The sequence below is a fragment of the Oncorhynchus keta genome, chromosome 31 (assembly GCF_023373465.1).
Source record: "Oncorhynchus keta strain PuntledgeMale-10-30-2019 chromosome 31, Oket_V2, whole genome shotgun sequence".
Lineage (NCBI taxonomy): Eukaryota > Metazoa > Chordata > Actinopteri > Salmoniformes > Salmonidae > Oncorhynchus > Oncorhynchus keta.
The window spans coordinates 17,346,221-17,360,387 of NC_068451.1; the positions used below are offsets into that span (position 1 = coordinate 17,346,221).

Consider the following 14,167-nt stretch of genomic DNA (forward strand, 5'->3'; position numbering starts at 1 on the left):
TGTGCGTGTGTGTGTGCGTTTTTCTGTCTTTCTGTCTAGGCCCAAGACTGTTCTCCTGTCTGGGGAGAAGTTGTTTATCTTACAAGTTCAGAAGAGCAGACAATGACATTCCTCCATGTTGTTTTGAATTGTTTCCTTCTTCTGTCCTATGAAGTCACCTGACTGAGCCAGTCTCATGACAGCACCATGATCCACCATTATACAACTCAGAGTCACTGTCAGCAGCACACACACACACACACACACACACACACACACACACACACACACACACACACACACACACACACACACACACACACACACACACACACACACACACACACACCGTCAGTTCTGTTCTCCTGCCTCTCCCACGAGCCCCCTCTCCCACACACTAGGAGTTCTTGACACCCCTGTCATCGTTAGTTGGTAGGCAGAACCCCACAGGACTTGTGAGTTATTTACCAGCTCAGACACATATCTCTGTAGTGCAGTTATATAGCTACCAGAAGAATCTGGCTAATGCACTTTAAAGGACACAGCTGGCTACAGGAAGTAGATAGAATAGTTGCCAGTCTGCCTCAATGTCAACCCACACATGCTGTTATATCTGTGACACTCGGTCTGCATCCGAGTGTCACAAGCTGTAGGCCTATAGTGTAATGTATGTAAATTACGTCCTGTGTCCCCCTTTACTAAGTTTGTTTATCCACTGGGCCAAATATACTAAGATGTCAACCAAACTGGATGATGATTGAATGTGAGCGTCAGGTGTTTGCCTGGTGGGTTGGTATCATGCGAGTAAGGTCATACGGTAAAACAAGGCTCATATTGACATTCATGTAAACATATGCTCTTCCTTACCACCAGTTAGTGTAGTCAGTGGTGCTATTTAATGAACATCCACCATCTCCAGTCCAGTACACTACTACACTACACCAAGCCAGTCTGAATACACTACTACACTACACCAAGCCAGTCTGAATAGACTACTACACTACACCAAGCCAGTCTGAATACACTACTGAACTACACCAAGCCAGTCTGAATACACTACTACACTACACCAAGCCAGTCTGAATAGACTACTACACTACACCAAGCCAGTCTGAATACACTACTGAACTACAACAAGCCAGTCTGAATACACTACTACACCAAACCAGTCCAGTACACTACTACACTACACCATCTCCAGTCCAGTACACGACTACACTACACCAAGCCAGTCTGAATACACTACTTAACTACACCAAGCCAGTCTGAATACAGTACTACACTACACCAAGCCAGTCTGAATACACTACTGAACTACACCAAGCCAGTCTGAATACACTACTACACTACACCAAGCCAGTCTGAATAGACTACTGAACTACACCAAGCCAGTCTGAATAGACTACTACACTACACCAAGCCAGTCTGAATAGACTACTGAACTACACCAAGCCAGTCCAGTACACTACTACACTACACCAAGCCAGTCTGAATAGACTACTGAACTACACCAAGCCAGTCTGTATACACTACTACACTACACCAAGCCAGTCTGAATAGACTACTGAACTACACCAAGCCAGTCTGAATAGACTACTGAACTACACCAAGCCAGTCTGAATACACTACTACACTACACCAAGCCAGTCTGAATAGACTACTGAACTACACCAAGCCAGTCTGAATAGACTACTGAACTACACCAAGCCAGTCTGAATACACTACTACACACAAAGTCCATGTTCATCTCTGAGAGAAGATAATGCAGCAGAGTTGCTCTCCTTCTCCTGTGGGACCCAGGAGGACCAGCCAGCACAGTACAAGTGTTTTGATATTCTGTGCTTCTCTTCTGTTTTGTGGTCCTCCAGGTGGAGACGCGGGACACACTGAACAACATAGCGCTCAAGTTTGACACCACACCCAACGAGCTGGTTCAGCTCAACAAGCTGTTCTCCAGAGCCATCTGTCCTGGCCAGGTGTGAACACAATCTACTGTATACCCATCACTGGTTCCCAGTCCATTCCTTTCAGAGATCCCCTGGGCAGCACCTTTTTGTTCCAGCCTCACACTAGCATGCCTTATTCAAATAGTCAACTACGGTAGTCACAAACCCCTTGATTAGGTTGAACCAGGTGTGCTAATACTGGGCTGTAACACAAAAGTACAGTCCTGGAGGAGTTCCCTGAGGAATGGATTGGGAAACACCAATCTACTACACTCATGCTTGGTGTGTCTCTCTCACTGCATCTATCCTCCATGCCACAACCACTAACACTCACCCACTCCTCATCCCTGCTCTCTCTTCCCACTGATTCTGTCAATGGCATATAATGGTGTCACTACTAACCACTCACAAGAATTAAAACAATCTGTGTGTTTATTCCACTAAGACATCTGTGTCATGGGAAACAGAGTGTTGAAATCCCTCCAGTCCTCAGGCAATACCATTCAAAAGGTACAACTTCATGGGTCCTGTTCATTAGGAGTAAAACGTTTGATAACAGAAAACAAAAAACAAGCATGTCTTATTGGACAAAGTTCAGATAGTACCTCCCACTTTTACTTAGTTTTGGATTGTTTCGTTCTGTAGCTACAGAGCAGAACCCTGATAAAGCAATTTTGCTGGGCTCAATGTCTCCTATTTTGGTTGTGTCCTATTGAACTGTCTGAGGCTCCAAGTAGCACCCCAAAACATGACAAACAGCCAAAATTTGTATTTTCCTGGCATCAGTCCAGAGCCACTCAAATCTACTTAAATGGAGAGTCAAGCCAGGGAGTCTGCAATCACATTGACAGTCAGAGTCAGTAGCAGCACTCAGCAACATGATGCACAATGCAGGGTTGTTGATGTTGTTTCCAACCAGCCAGCCAGCTCTGGAGGGCTCTCAACATCTCTCTACTGGGTTCCATGACCAAACACTGCCCTAGCTCCACCAGTATTATCATACACACACACACTGGAACTAGAAAAACTCCACTCCAGTTTTGTCCCTGGCCACACTTGTCAGCATTAGCCTGCCATGGCGTCATACTGGGCCTATTCAGTCAGAACACACTCACCACCACTTAACTGTCTGGCCCTGCTTGCATGGGGACAAGGAGACTTAAGTAGAGCCTCTCAAGATCCTTAACGCCAACAACACATGCTAATCTAGTGCTTGAACAACAGACACACTCACAGGACAATAACTATATTCAACCTAACCTATGATGACTTAGTCATATCATTATGAACTCTTTAAAACATCAGACACAGTGTGAGATATATTATATCGGATGGTTTTAGGACACGAAATGTGTGCTTTCACTTTTTTTTTTGTCCATCTTGGGATGTCATAAATCATGCTGAAAACATATTTTCATAGTCTCTTCTGTCTTTGCATGTACAGTTGAAGTCGGAAGTTTACATACACTTAGGTTGGAGTCAATAAAACTTGTTTTTCAACCATGCCAAACTATAGTTTTGGCAAGTCGGTTAGGACATCGAAGTCATTTTTCCAACAATTGTTTACAGACAGATTATTTCACTTATTAAACACTGTATCATAATCCCAGTGGGTCAGAAGTTTACATACACTAAGTTGACTGTGCCTTTAAACAGCTTGGGAAATTACAGAAATGTATGTAATGGCTCTAGAAGCTTCTGATAGGCTAGTTGACATCATTTGAGTCAATTGGAGGTGTACCTGTGGATGTATTTCAAGGCCTACCTTCAAACTCAGTGCCTCTTTGCTTGACATCATGGGAAAATCAAAATAAATCAGCCAAGACCTCAGAAAAAAAATTGTAGACCTCCACAAGTCATCCTTCGGAGCAATTTCCAAACACCTGAAGGTAACACATTAATCTGTACAAACAATAGTACGCAAGTATAAACACCATGGGACCACGCAGCCGTCATACCACTCAGGAGATGAACGCACCTTATTTCCCTTTGAATTTTATGCCCTATTCTCCCCAATTTCGTGGTATCCAATTGTTAGTAGTTACTATCTTGTCTCATCGCTACAACTCCCGTACGAAGGTCGAAAGCCATGCGTCCTCCGAAACACAACCCAACCAAGCCGCACTGCTTCTTAACACAGCGCGCATCCAACCCGGAAGCCAGCCGCACAAATGTGTCTGAGGAAACACCTGCACTGCACCTGGCCCGCCACAGGAGACACTAGTGCGCGATGAGACAAGGATATCCCTACCGGCCAAGCCCTCCCTAACCCGGACGACGCTAGGCCAATTGTGCGATGCCCCATGGACCTCCCGGTCACGGCCAGCTGCGACAGAGCCTGGGCTCGAACCCAGAGTCTTTGGTGGCACAGCTAGCACTGCAATGCAGTGCCTTAGACCATTGCACCACCCGGGAGGCCACTTTGGTGCAAAAAGTGCAAATCAATCCCAGAACAACAGCAAAGGGCCTTGTGAAGATGCTGTAGGAAACAGGTACAAAAGTTTCAATGTCCACAGTAAAAAGAGTCCTATATCGACATAACCTGAAAGGCCGCTCAGCAAGGAAGAAGCCACTGCTCCAAAACTGCCATAAAAAAAGCTGACTACGGTTGGCAACTGCACATGGGGACGAAGATCATACTTTGTTTTGAGAAATGTCTGATGAAACAAAAATAGAACTGTTTGGCCATATGTTTGGAGGAAAAAGGGGGAGGCTTGCAAGCCGACGAACACCATCCGTGAAGCACGGGGGTGGCAGTATGATGTTGTTGGGGTGCTTTGCTGCAGGAGGGACTGGTGCACTTCACAAAATAGATTACATCATGAGCAAGGAAAACTATGTGGATATATTGAAGCAACATCTCAAGACATCAGTCAGGAAGTTAAAGCTTGGTCGCAAATGGGTCTTTCAAATGGACAATGACCCCAAGCATACTTCCAAAGTTGTGGCAAAATGGCATAAGGACAACAAAGTCAAGGTATTGGAGTGGCCATCACTTAATCCTATAGAAAATTTGTGGGCAGAACTGAAAAAACGTCTGCCAGCAAAGAAGCCTACAAATCTGACTCAGTTACACCAGTTCTGTCAGGAGGAATGGGCCAAAATTCACCCAATGTATTGTGGGAAGCTTGTGGAAGGCTACCCGAAACGTTTGACCCAAGTTAAACAATTTAAAGGCAATGCTACCAAATACTACTTGAGTGTATGTAAACTTCTGAACCACTGGGAATGTGATGAAATAAGTAAAAGCTGAAATAAATCATTCTCTCTACTATTATTCTACCATTTCACATTCTTAAAATAACGTGGTGATCATAACTGACCTAAGACAGGGAATCTTTACTAGGATTAAATGTCAGGAATTGTGAAAAACTGAGTTTAAATGTACTTGGCTAAGGCGTTTGTAAACTTCCGACTTCAACTGTATGTTCTCTGTGTATCAGAACTCTGTGTATCAGCCTGTTTAAATCCAGACATGGATTGTGTTTGCAGGTTCTGTACGTTCCTGATCCTGAACACATATCCAGTGTGGGGAGCTCCCCTTCCCTAAGTCCCATCAGCCCTCTGTCTCCCACTTCCTCAGACGCTGACTTAGAGAAGGTGACGGTATGTCGGCATTCAGACACTCACTCGCAATGAACGCGTTGGCATTCTCCCTTCACCATGCGTCTGCTCACAAGAACACACACACATACGTACAACACCTATCATAGAGTGCGATTAGAAGGCTTTATCAGAAATCCTGCATAAATATCTATCACAAATCCGATTTAAAATGTGAAGGGCCAACTCTCATACTGTCCAGACAATCCGGGACAGACCAGACAATAAGTGATGCATTATGTTTTATGAGCAGAATAGGTCTGTAATGTACTAATTCTCCATTGTTTGCTGACCTACAGTATACAGACGTGTTGTATGGCTCTAGCTCCAGGTAATAGAATGGCTCTTTGTTCTGCCCATTAAGCAATAGTTAGTTACAGTGATGTTAGGTGACTTCCCTCACACTTCCCTGCTCTGAGGCGGTGATAGCTGAAATGCCACTGCTTTTACTGTACCATTTAGTCTCCATTTAAAGAAGCATGCAGCCAATAAAGACACAGTTAGTTTGTTGTTTACTGAACGGTCGTGTTGACAACCTCAGTATATAAGAGGGAATAATGTGTTAGTTGACTGCTGACCAGGGGAGGGACAGGGGATCAAATATCTGCAGGTTTTCACTGTTCCAGCAACTATGGTGGATCTGTAACCATGTCACTGCAGTATAGCTTAGGAAAATGCCTTTAAGTGTGGTTGGTTCTAGCAGGTCTGGAATCAGGCCTATCTAGTCCTCTGTAAAGGAATACTGAAAGCTGACATGTTCCATTGTTCTCAGATCAGGTCAGGAGTGTCACCCTCCTGCTCCATAGATTGCCCTTTCAACGGGGCACCAAACGAGCCAATCATTAAACACACAGGAACCTTCTGACCCCCAAAGAAATATGACTGTTTGTCCCAGGTGGTCTCCATGGCGACAAGGCACTGTTTTGTCAGAATGTTATCAGAAAATGGGTTCCTCTGCTACTGCTGCCTTTCCAAACTAGCTGCATAAATTCAACACTACTCAGGCTGGAAGAAGGATCCCGTCGTTAGTTTATTTAGTGCTTATCTATTTAGGTCATGCCTGTAAGAACAGGAGCCTATTTCTTGGCTCTCAGCGGAGGACGAGGATCTGAGGGAAAGGGCTGTGTGTGACTGTGGAGAAATGAAGCTATTTAGTGTGATGCTCTGTCTGATATTTAGAGAAACTAATGAACAGAGCTTGTTCTCTCAGATGACCAGCGAGATAGCCTGCATGTCCCAAATGGCACCATTATGCTTTTGACCAGAGCTCTATGGGACCTGGTCAAAAGTAGTGCACTACATAGGGAACAGGGTCCCATTTGGAATGAATACAGCAGTTATTCCAGAGAGAGGAAGCATGATGTGTTTCTAGGACAGACAGAGGAGGGTAAATCACCTCAACAGGACGTGGAGCAAAGATCCAATAAGCACAATGCTTTTTCTAAACCTCAATGATCTTTTAATTATAAAACCCTTTTTGTGGTCACACACACAGGAGGTCGGTGGCACCTTAATTGGGAAGGACGGGCTCGTGGTAATGGCTGGAGTGGAATGGTATCAAACACACGGTTTGATGCCAATCCATTCGCGACGTTGCAGACATTACTATGAGCCGTCCTCCCCTTAGCATGCTCCACTGGCCGCACAGAACAGGCTGTAATGTCTGGCAGACATGAGATGTCATGGCTGGCTAGCCATTGTGCTGGCATTCGATTCTCATGCTGTGACCGTAGCCAGCCTAGCTCACTGTCCTCCTGACCTCTCTCACTCTCCCTGTCCTATCCTGTTCTGTTGTGTTCTGGCACCCTCACTTCCTTCCTTCTGTTGCACAGAACAGAAGAGGCCACTATTTTTAGGGCCAGGGAATGTAGGACTAGTGTAAATTACCTGCCTAGCCCGTTGCAGTGTGGCTGGTGCCAAACTACAGCTGCTCAGGTAACCCAGCCCGGACCTCGGGGTTTCACCTCTACTCTGCCACCTTGCCAACATCCACCTATCTCTATAGGAGAATCAGGATAAAAGATTCAAAAGATGCATCCCATGAATTTACAGTATATGTTTGTTCTGCTCATGGTTGCAGAACATGTACATGTCCACATGGGGGAGCTGTGGTTAAATTTTCCACAGTATTCCACTTCTAGCCTTCTACTCTCTCTGTTTAGTCGACATTGCAGCCTGTCTGCAAGGCCATACAGTACAGGACGGAAGCTCAGGCAGGCAGGTGGTTTGTCCTGAAGGGCTCTGAGAAGGAATTAATTCCTTGTCTTAGTCACTAGTCATTCTATTCTGTTATGTTTTATTGGAGTGTAAATGGCACTGGATGTTGTGGAGTGTTAATATATGGGGTCAAACATTTGGCTAAAAGAGTCCCTCGGTCTTCCTAAAAATCTTCATGAATCATTATAGCAGGGTTCCCCAACTAGCAGGTAGTTTTGGCCCGCAGGTGGGTATTTTTGTACACCTCCAGGCTGTGTAAGGGCTATTTGACCATGAAGGAAAATGATGGAGGACTGCATCAGATGACCTGGCCTCAACAATCACCCAACCTCCACCAAATTGAGATAGTTTGGGCACACAACCCCAACCAAATTGAGATAGTTTGGGAAGAGTTGAATCGCAGAGTGAAGGAAAAGCAGCCAACAAGTGCTCAGCATATGTGGGAACTCCTTCAAGACAGTTGGAAAAGCATTCCAGGTGAAGCTGGTTGAGAGAATGCCAAGAGTGTGCAGAGCTGTCATCAAGGCAAAGGGTGGATACTTTGAAGGATCTCACTTTTTTTGTTACTACATGATTTCATATGTGTTATTTCATAGTTTTAATGTCTTCACTATTATTCTACAGTGTAGAAAGTATCTGGTGTGAGCACCATTTGCCTCATGCAGTGCGACACATCCCCTTCTCAAAGAGTTGATCAGGCTGTTGATTGTGGCCTGTGGAATGTTGTCCCACTCCTCTTTCATGCGAAGTTGCTGGATATTGGCGGGAACTGGAACACGCTGTCATACATGTCAATCCAGAGCATCCCAAACATGCTCAATTGATGACATGTCTGGTGGGTATGCAGACCAATGAAGAACTGGGACATTTACAGCTTCCATTAATTGCATTATCATGCTGAAACATGAGGTGATGGAGGTGGATGAATGGCACGACAATGGGCCTCAGGATCTCATCACAGTGTCTCTGTGCATTCAAAGTCCAGGTTGGGAATTTAGCCAGGACACCGGGTGAACACCCCTACTCTTACAATAAGTTCCATGCAATTTTGAATGACCACTGAGAGTCAGGGTACCCGTTTTAACTTGCTATTCGAAAGACGGCACCCTATGTAGGGCAATGTCCCCAAATCTAATCAAGGTTTGAAATTATTATGTTTTTGTCAAAAGTCAATTTGAAATCTAAAAATACTAGTTTTATTGTGTTCCTGCTCCCAGACCATCCGATCAATACATTTTTTGATGATCCCTGCAATATAGGTTTACTGAAAGAAAAAAAACATCACATATATATATTATTAGAGGGATTGTGCTACTATGGGCACGTCCCAAGTGGCACCCTATTCCTGTTACAGTGCACTAATTTTGACCAAGGCCCTGGTCAAAAGTAGTGCACTTTAAAGGGAATAGGGTGCCATTTGGGATGCAACCTTGGCAAAGCAAACAGCAGCAACTCAATGGATGGATGCAATATCCATAGCATTATATCAGGGTCAGCTTTCTTCCCTCCACCTAGCAAGCAGCTCTAGACTGGATTGATTTCTCTTAGCCTCTGGGATCAAAGTACCATGTGATAACACCATCCCATCCCTCCCTCTCTCCATTCCTCCATCTTTAGCCTCTCTCCCACTCTCCGGTCGGCCAGTGTACACCTCCTCTCACAGAGACACACACACGTTGATATCTTTGACAATTGTGGGGTTCACATAGGTATTTAAGTTCTTATGGACAGAGGGGGTGCCCATTCCCCAAACCCCTAGCCTTGAATTAGAACCCTGATCAGGCTCCACATGAAACATACAATCCTCAGTGTATATGACCGCTGTCCAAGTACCTGAGGGAAACAGTATATTATGCATACTTGGCCTAGTGCTGGTTTATGGTATGAACAACACCATGATGACAGAATGACACTGGAACACTGTTAAAGAGTATCTCTCATACGAATGATAGGGCAGAGTGGGAGGGTTAGCTCACAGTGTTGCGCTAGACCACCACAGACTCACACACCACCCCTTCCTTCCTGTGATCTGCCTCCTTTCCTGTGATGATAGGGGGATGGAGGAAGTTGTCTAAGAGAGGAAGAAGGACATGTTAGGACTGTTTATTTTAAACCAGGCCAGTGTTCGGATTTCTGTTGTCAGCTATGTGCTGCTGGGGGACAGTTGGATTGTGTCCCAAATGGCACCCTAATTCCCTACATTGTGTACTACTTTTGATCAGAGCCCTATGAGCCCTGGTCGAAACCAGCGTACCATATAGGGAATATGGTGCCATTTGGGATTCTACCTAGAGCTGTGTGTTATTGGAGGCTGTGAATACCTCTTGTCATGTTGCTGTAGTATTACTGCAGCAGAACAGAGAGGACTGGCGCATGAGTCACTAGGAAGTGAATGTGCCAGTGAAGAGAGGAGGGGTGAAGCACTGTAGATATCCACCTGAAGTGGATGACAGTGACCGACCAAGGAGAGCACCACTCAAGTGTCATGTTCTCTTTCCTACTGATGTATAATGTTCCTGTAACGGTGGTGGTTCAGTGAAGGCCTAGGTTTTAGCTCTAAGGGCTAACACAGTCTTGTTGTGTGCCAGAGTGACCGGGTTGGAATCCCAGCCAGTAGTTTTTTTGTCTAGCATGTTGAGCTGCCCCCTCAGCCACATGAGCTGCCAGTGTGTGTGTGCGTGTGTGTTGCTAGTAGTGTGCCGGTGGGTCAGTAGTCGTGGGCTGGTGCTCCCAGGGAGACAGAGACAGGAGAGGTGTGGGAGGGTGTCAAGAGGCCAGCAGACAGCTGTGGGTTTGGTGTCTCACACACAGCAGACCTGCACGCCTACTCTTCATCTCTCTGTCTGCGCCATGTTCCCACACCCTCCCTATCCCTCCATCCTTCATTCTTCCAACCTTCTATCCCACCATATTCTTGTTCCCACACCCTCACTATCCCTCCATCCATCCCTCCGCCTGGCTCCTGTTCCCACACCGTCCCTATCCCTCCATCCATCCCTCCGCCTGGCTCCTGTTCCCACACCGTCCCTATCCCTCCATCCATCCCTCCGCCTGGCTCCTGTTCCCACACCGTCCTTATCCCTCCATCCATCCCTCCGCCTGGCTCCTGTTCCCACACCGTCCCTATCCCTCCATCCATCCCTCCGCCTGGCTCCTGTTCCCACACCGTCCCTATCCCTCCATCCATCCCTCCGCCTGGCTCCTGTTCCCACACCGTCCCTATCCCTCCATCCATCCCTCCGCCTGGCTCCTGTTCCCACACCGTCCCTATCCCTCCATCCATCCCTCCGCCTGGCTCCTGTTCCCACACCGTCCCTATCCCTCCATCCATCCCTCCGCCTGGCTCCTGTTCCCACACCGTCCCTATCCCTCCATCCATCCCTCCGCCTGGCTCCTGTTCCCACACCGTCCCTATCCCTCCATCCATCCCTCCGCCTGGCTCCTGTTCCCACACCGTCCCTATCCCTCCATCCATCCCTCCGCCTGGCTCCTGTTCCCACACCGTCCCTATCCCTCCATCCATCCCTCCGCCTGGCTCCTGTTCCCACACCGTCCCTATCCCTCCATCCATCCCTCCGCCTGGCTCCTGTTCCCACACCCTCACTATCCCTCCATCCATCCCTCCGCCTGGCTCCTGTTCCCACACCGTCCCTATCCCTCCATCTCTCCTTTCCTCCGTCTGGCTCTGCAGCCAGTCACACAGCCTGGCAGGCCATGTGGCCTTGCTCACAAAGACCAGCTCCACCATGTATGGTGTTTGCAGGCAGCAGATACCCCATCTGTGGATAAATCATTATCATTGTTTACAACGGTGGAGCTGGAGTACATCTGACAGACAGTGCCTAGAAATTACTGTAGTAGGGTTGGCACAAACGTTTATGGATAAAGACAATCATAAATAAAATGACCTGCATTTTTTCCCCTCCTTTTTTTGAACAGCTGACTGAAGGCATGATGGCCAGGCGTTCATGCGGTTGAATTCAGTTTCTGTGATAACATGGGCTCTTAACAATGTGATGGAACTTTGTTGCCCACTGCTGAAACAAGCAAGGTGTTGTAGCAAACAATGAATAGAATGGGCTTAGAACCTCTAACCCTGGCAATTTGACTGGTAAACTCATGGGTACACTCGCAATGGCTGCCTGGTAATGGCTGCCTGGTATTATCATTTTTGTGGTAATGTAGAATGTTCATTCAAATAATGTTAACTGATGTGGCTCATGCAATGGAATGTATTTTTTGCAAAGTACGTTGTGTTGAATCAACAAATCATAGCACATATTGATGGGTACACTTCCTGCTTTTACTTCCTGCTTTACTCCTATGGGGTACACTCAAAATCGGCACCAGTTCACCCATTATGCCATCATTGACTTGAATGGGGAAGCCCATTCTATTAATTCTATTTCTATGGCATCACATGCAGTCAGAAGCGGAAGAAAGGAGAAACGGTGTGTCTGAAAAGCAAAACAAATATTTCCATGACCGTCACAGCCCTGAGTCCTCCACGTGAGATGCAGCAGATACTACTGTAGAAACTGGATCTGTACATAATAACACATCGTAAAACTTAAATCTCTACCTCTACTTGTCATAAGAACAGTAACACTGTCTGTTTGTTGAGTGAACAGGGTTAAACAGGGTCTTTGCTGTCGTCGTGGCCCATATGGTCAGGGATTGGGTTGGGTCAGGAGCATGGGTTTACCCTGAGTCTATTACTGGGTTACATGAAGCTGATATGATCAATAACACAGACAGACTGCTGACACACACACATCTGTAGTTAGGTAATGTCTGCCTGATATTTCAGTTTCATGTTCCATGAGACTGAGTGAGAGTTCATTTCTCAGTGTACGTTGCGTACATCGGCAGTGCTGGAGTTCAGTTAACATTTCAGTACAGGAAGAATAGTCCGTCTACTGATCTACACACACTTGCATGACGAAGTGTATGATGTATGTAGATGGAGGAATAACAGAGCTGTATTTAAATAGTCTTCATGTGCACTTCTCATTCTGTTTCTATTAAACTAATCAAGCATCAACTAGCAAGCCACCATAAAGGTGAATGCTTCAGCCTCATATAGATATGTTTTTCTATCTAATTGCCATTATGAACTTCAGACTACAGGAAGTGCATTCGTTTACTAATGTATCTGATTAGACATACATCTCTGTCTCTGTGTGTTTGTTGACCTGATTGGCTAGCAGTGCAGAAACATTGCTACATTGCTACAAATGAACACTCACTAGCTATACTGCATATTTAGATACTCTGGCTGATTGGTTTGATGTAGGGAGACATACACTATATATACAAAAGTATGTGGACACTCCTTCCAATTAGTGGATTCGGCTATTTCAGCCACAACCGTTGCTGACAGGTGTATAAAAAAAAATGAGCACACTGCCATGCAATCTCCATAGACAAACATTGACAGTAGAATGGCCTTACTGAAGAGCTCAGTGACTTTCAACGTGGCACTGTCATAGGATGCCACCTTTCCAACAAGTCAGTTTGTAAAATTTCTGCTCTGCTATAGCTGCCCTGGTCAACTGTAAGTGCTGTTATTGTGAAGTGGAAACGTCTAGGAGCAACAACGACTCAGCCGCACACAAGCCTAGATCTCCATTCGCAATGCCAAGCATCGGCTGTAGTGGTGTAAAGCTCTGGAATGATGAATCACGCTTCACCATCTGGCAGTCCAACAGATTTATCTTGGTTTGGAACGCTAACTGCCCCAATACATAGTGCAAACTGTAAAGTTTGGTGGAGGAGGAATAATGGTCTGGGGCTGTTTTTCATGGTTTGGGCTACGCCCCTTAGTTCCAGTGAAAGGAAATCTTAACGCTACAGAATACAATTACATTCTAGATGATTCTGGGCTTTCAACTTTGTGGCAACAGTTTGGGGAAGCTCCTTTCCTGTGTCAGCACAACAATGCCCCTGTGCACAAAGCAAGGTCCATACAGAAATGGTTTGTCGAGATTGATTTGGAAGAACTTGACTGGCCTGCACAGAGCCCTGACCTCAACCCCATCTAACACCTTTGGGATGAATAGGAAAACCGACTGCGAGCCAGGCCTAATCGCTCAACATCACTGCCCAACCTCACTAATACTCTTGGCTGAAGCGAAGCAAATCCCTGTAGCAATGTTCCAACGTCTAGTGGGAAGTCTTCTCAGAAGAGTGGAGGCTGTTATAGCAGCAACGGGTGGACCAACTCCATATTAATGCCCATGATTTTGGAATGAGATGTTCGACGAGCAGGTGTACACATACTTTGGTCATGTAGTGTACATGTGTTTCTCTGTCTCTGTCTGTTTGTTAACCTGATTGGCTAGCAGTGCAGAAAACATTGCTACATGTAGACTAACTATACTCCACTGTATATTTAGATACCCTGGCTGATTGGTTTGATG

The 14,167-nt window shown here is 45.9% G+C and overlaps 1 protein-coding gene across 8 annotated transcripts in view; it reads left to right on the forward strand.

Annotated features, from left to right (window-relative positions):
- Nucleotides 1-14,167, forward strand: part of LOC118364567 (oxidation resistance protein 1-like) — a 212,208-nt gene that overhangs the window by 176,188 nt on the left and 21,853 nt on the right. For 5 of the 8 annotated variants that reach the window (XM_035746213.2, XM_035746216.2, XM_052489778.1 and 2 more), the window contains 2 exons: nucleotides 1,848-1,955; nucleotides 5,418-5,531. The exons of 2 other annotated variants lie outside the window; for them this stretch is intronic. In XM_035746213.2, coding sequence (XP_035602106.2) covers nucleotides 1,848-1,955; nucleotides 5,418-5,531 — 222 coding nt within the window. The remainder of the gene's footprint in view (nucleotides 1-1,847; nucleotides 1,956-5,417; nucleotides 5,532-14,167) is intronic. One more of the 8 variants, XM_035746214.2, reaches the window with a different exon arrangement.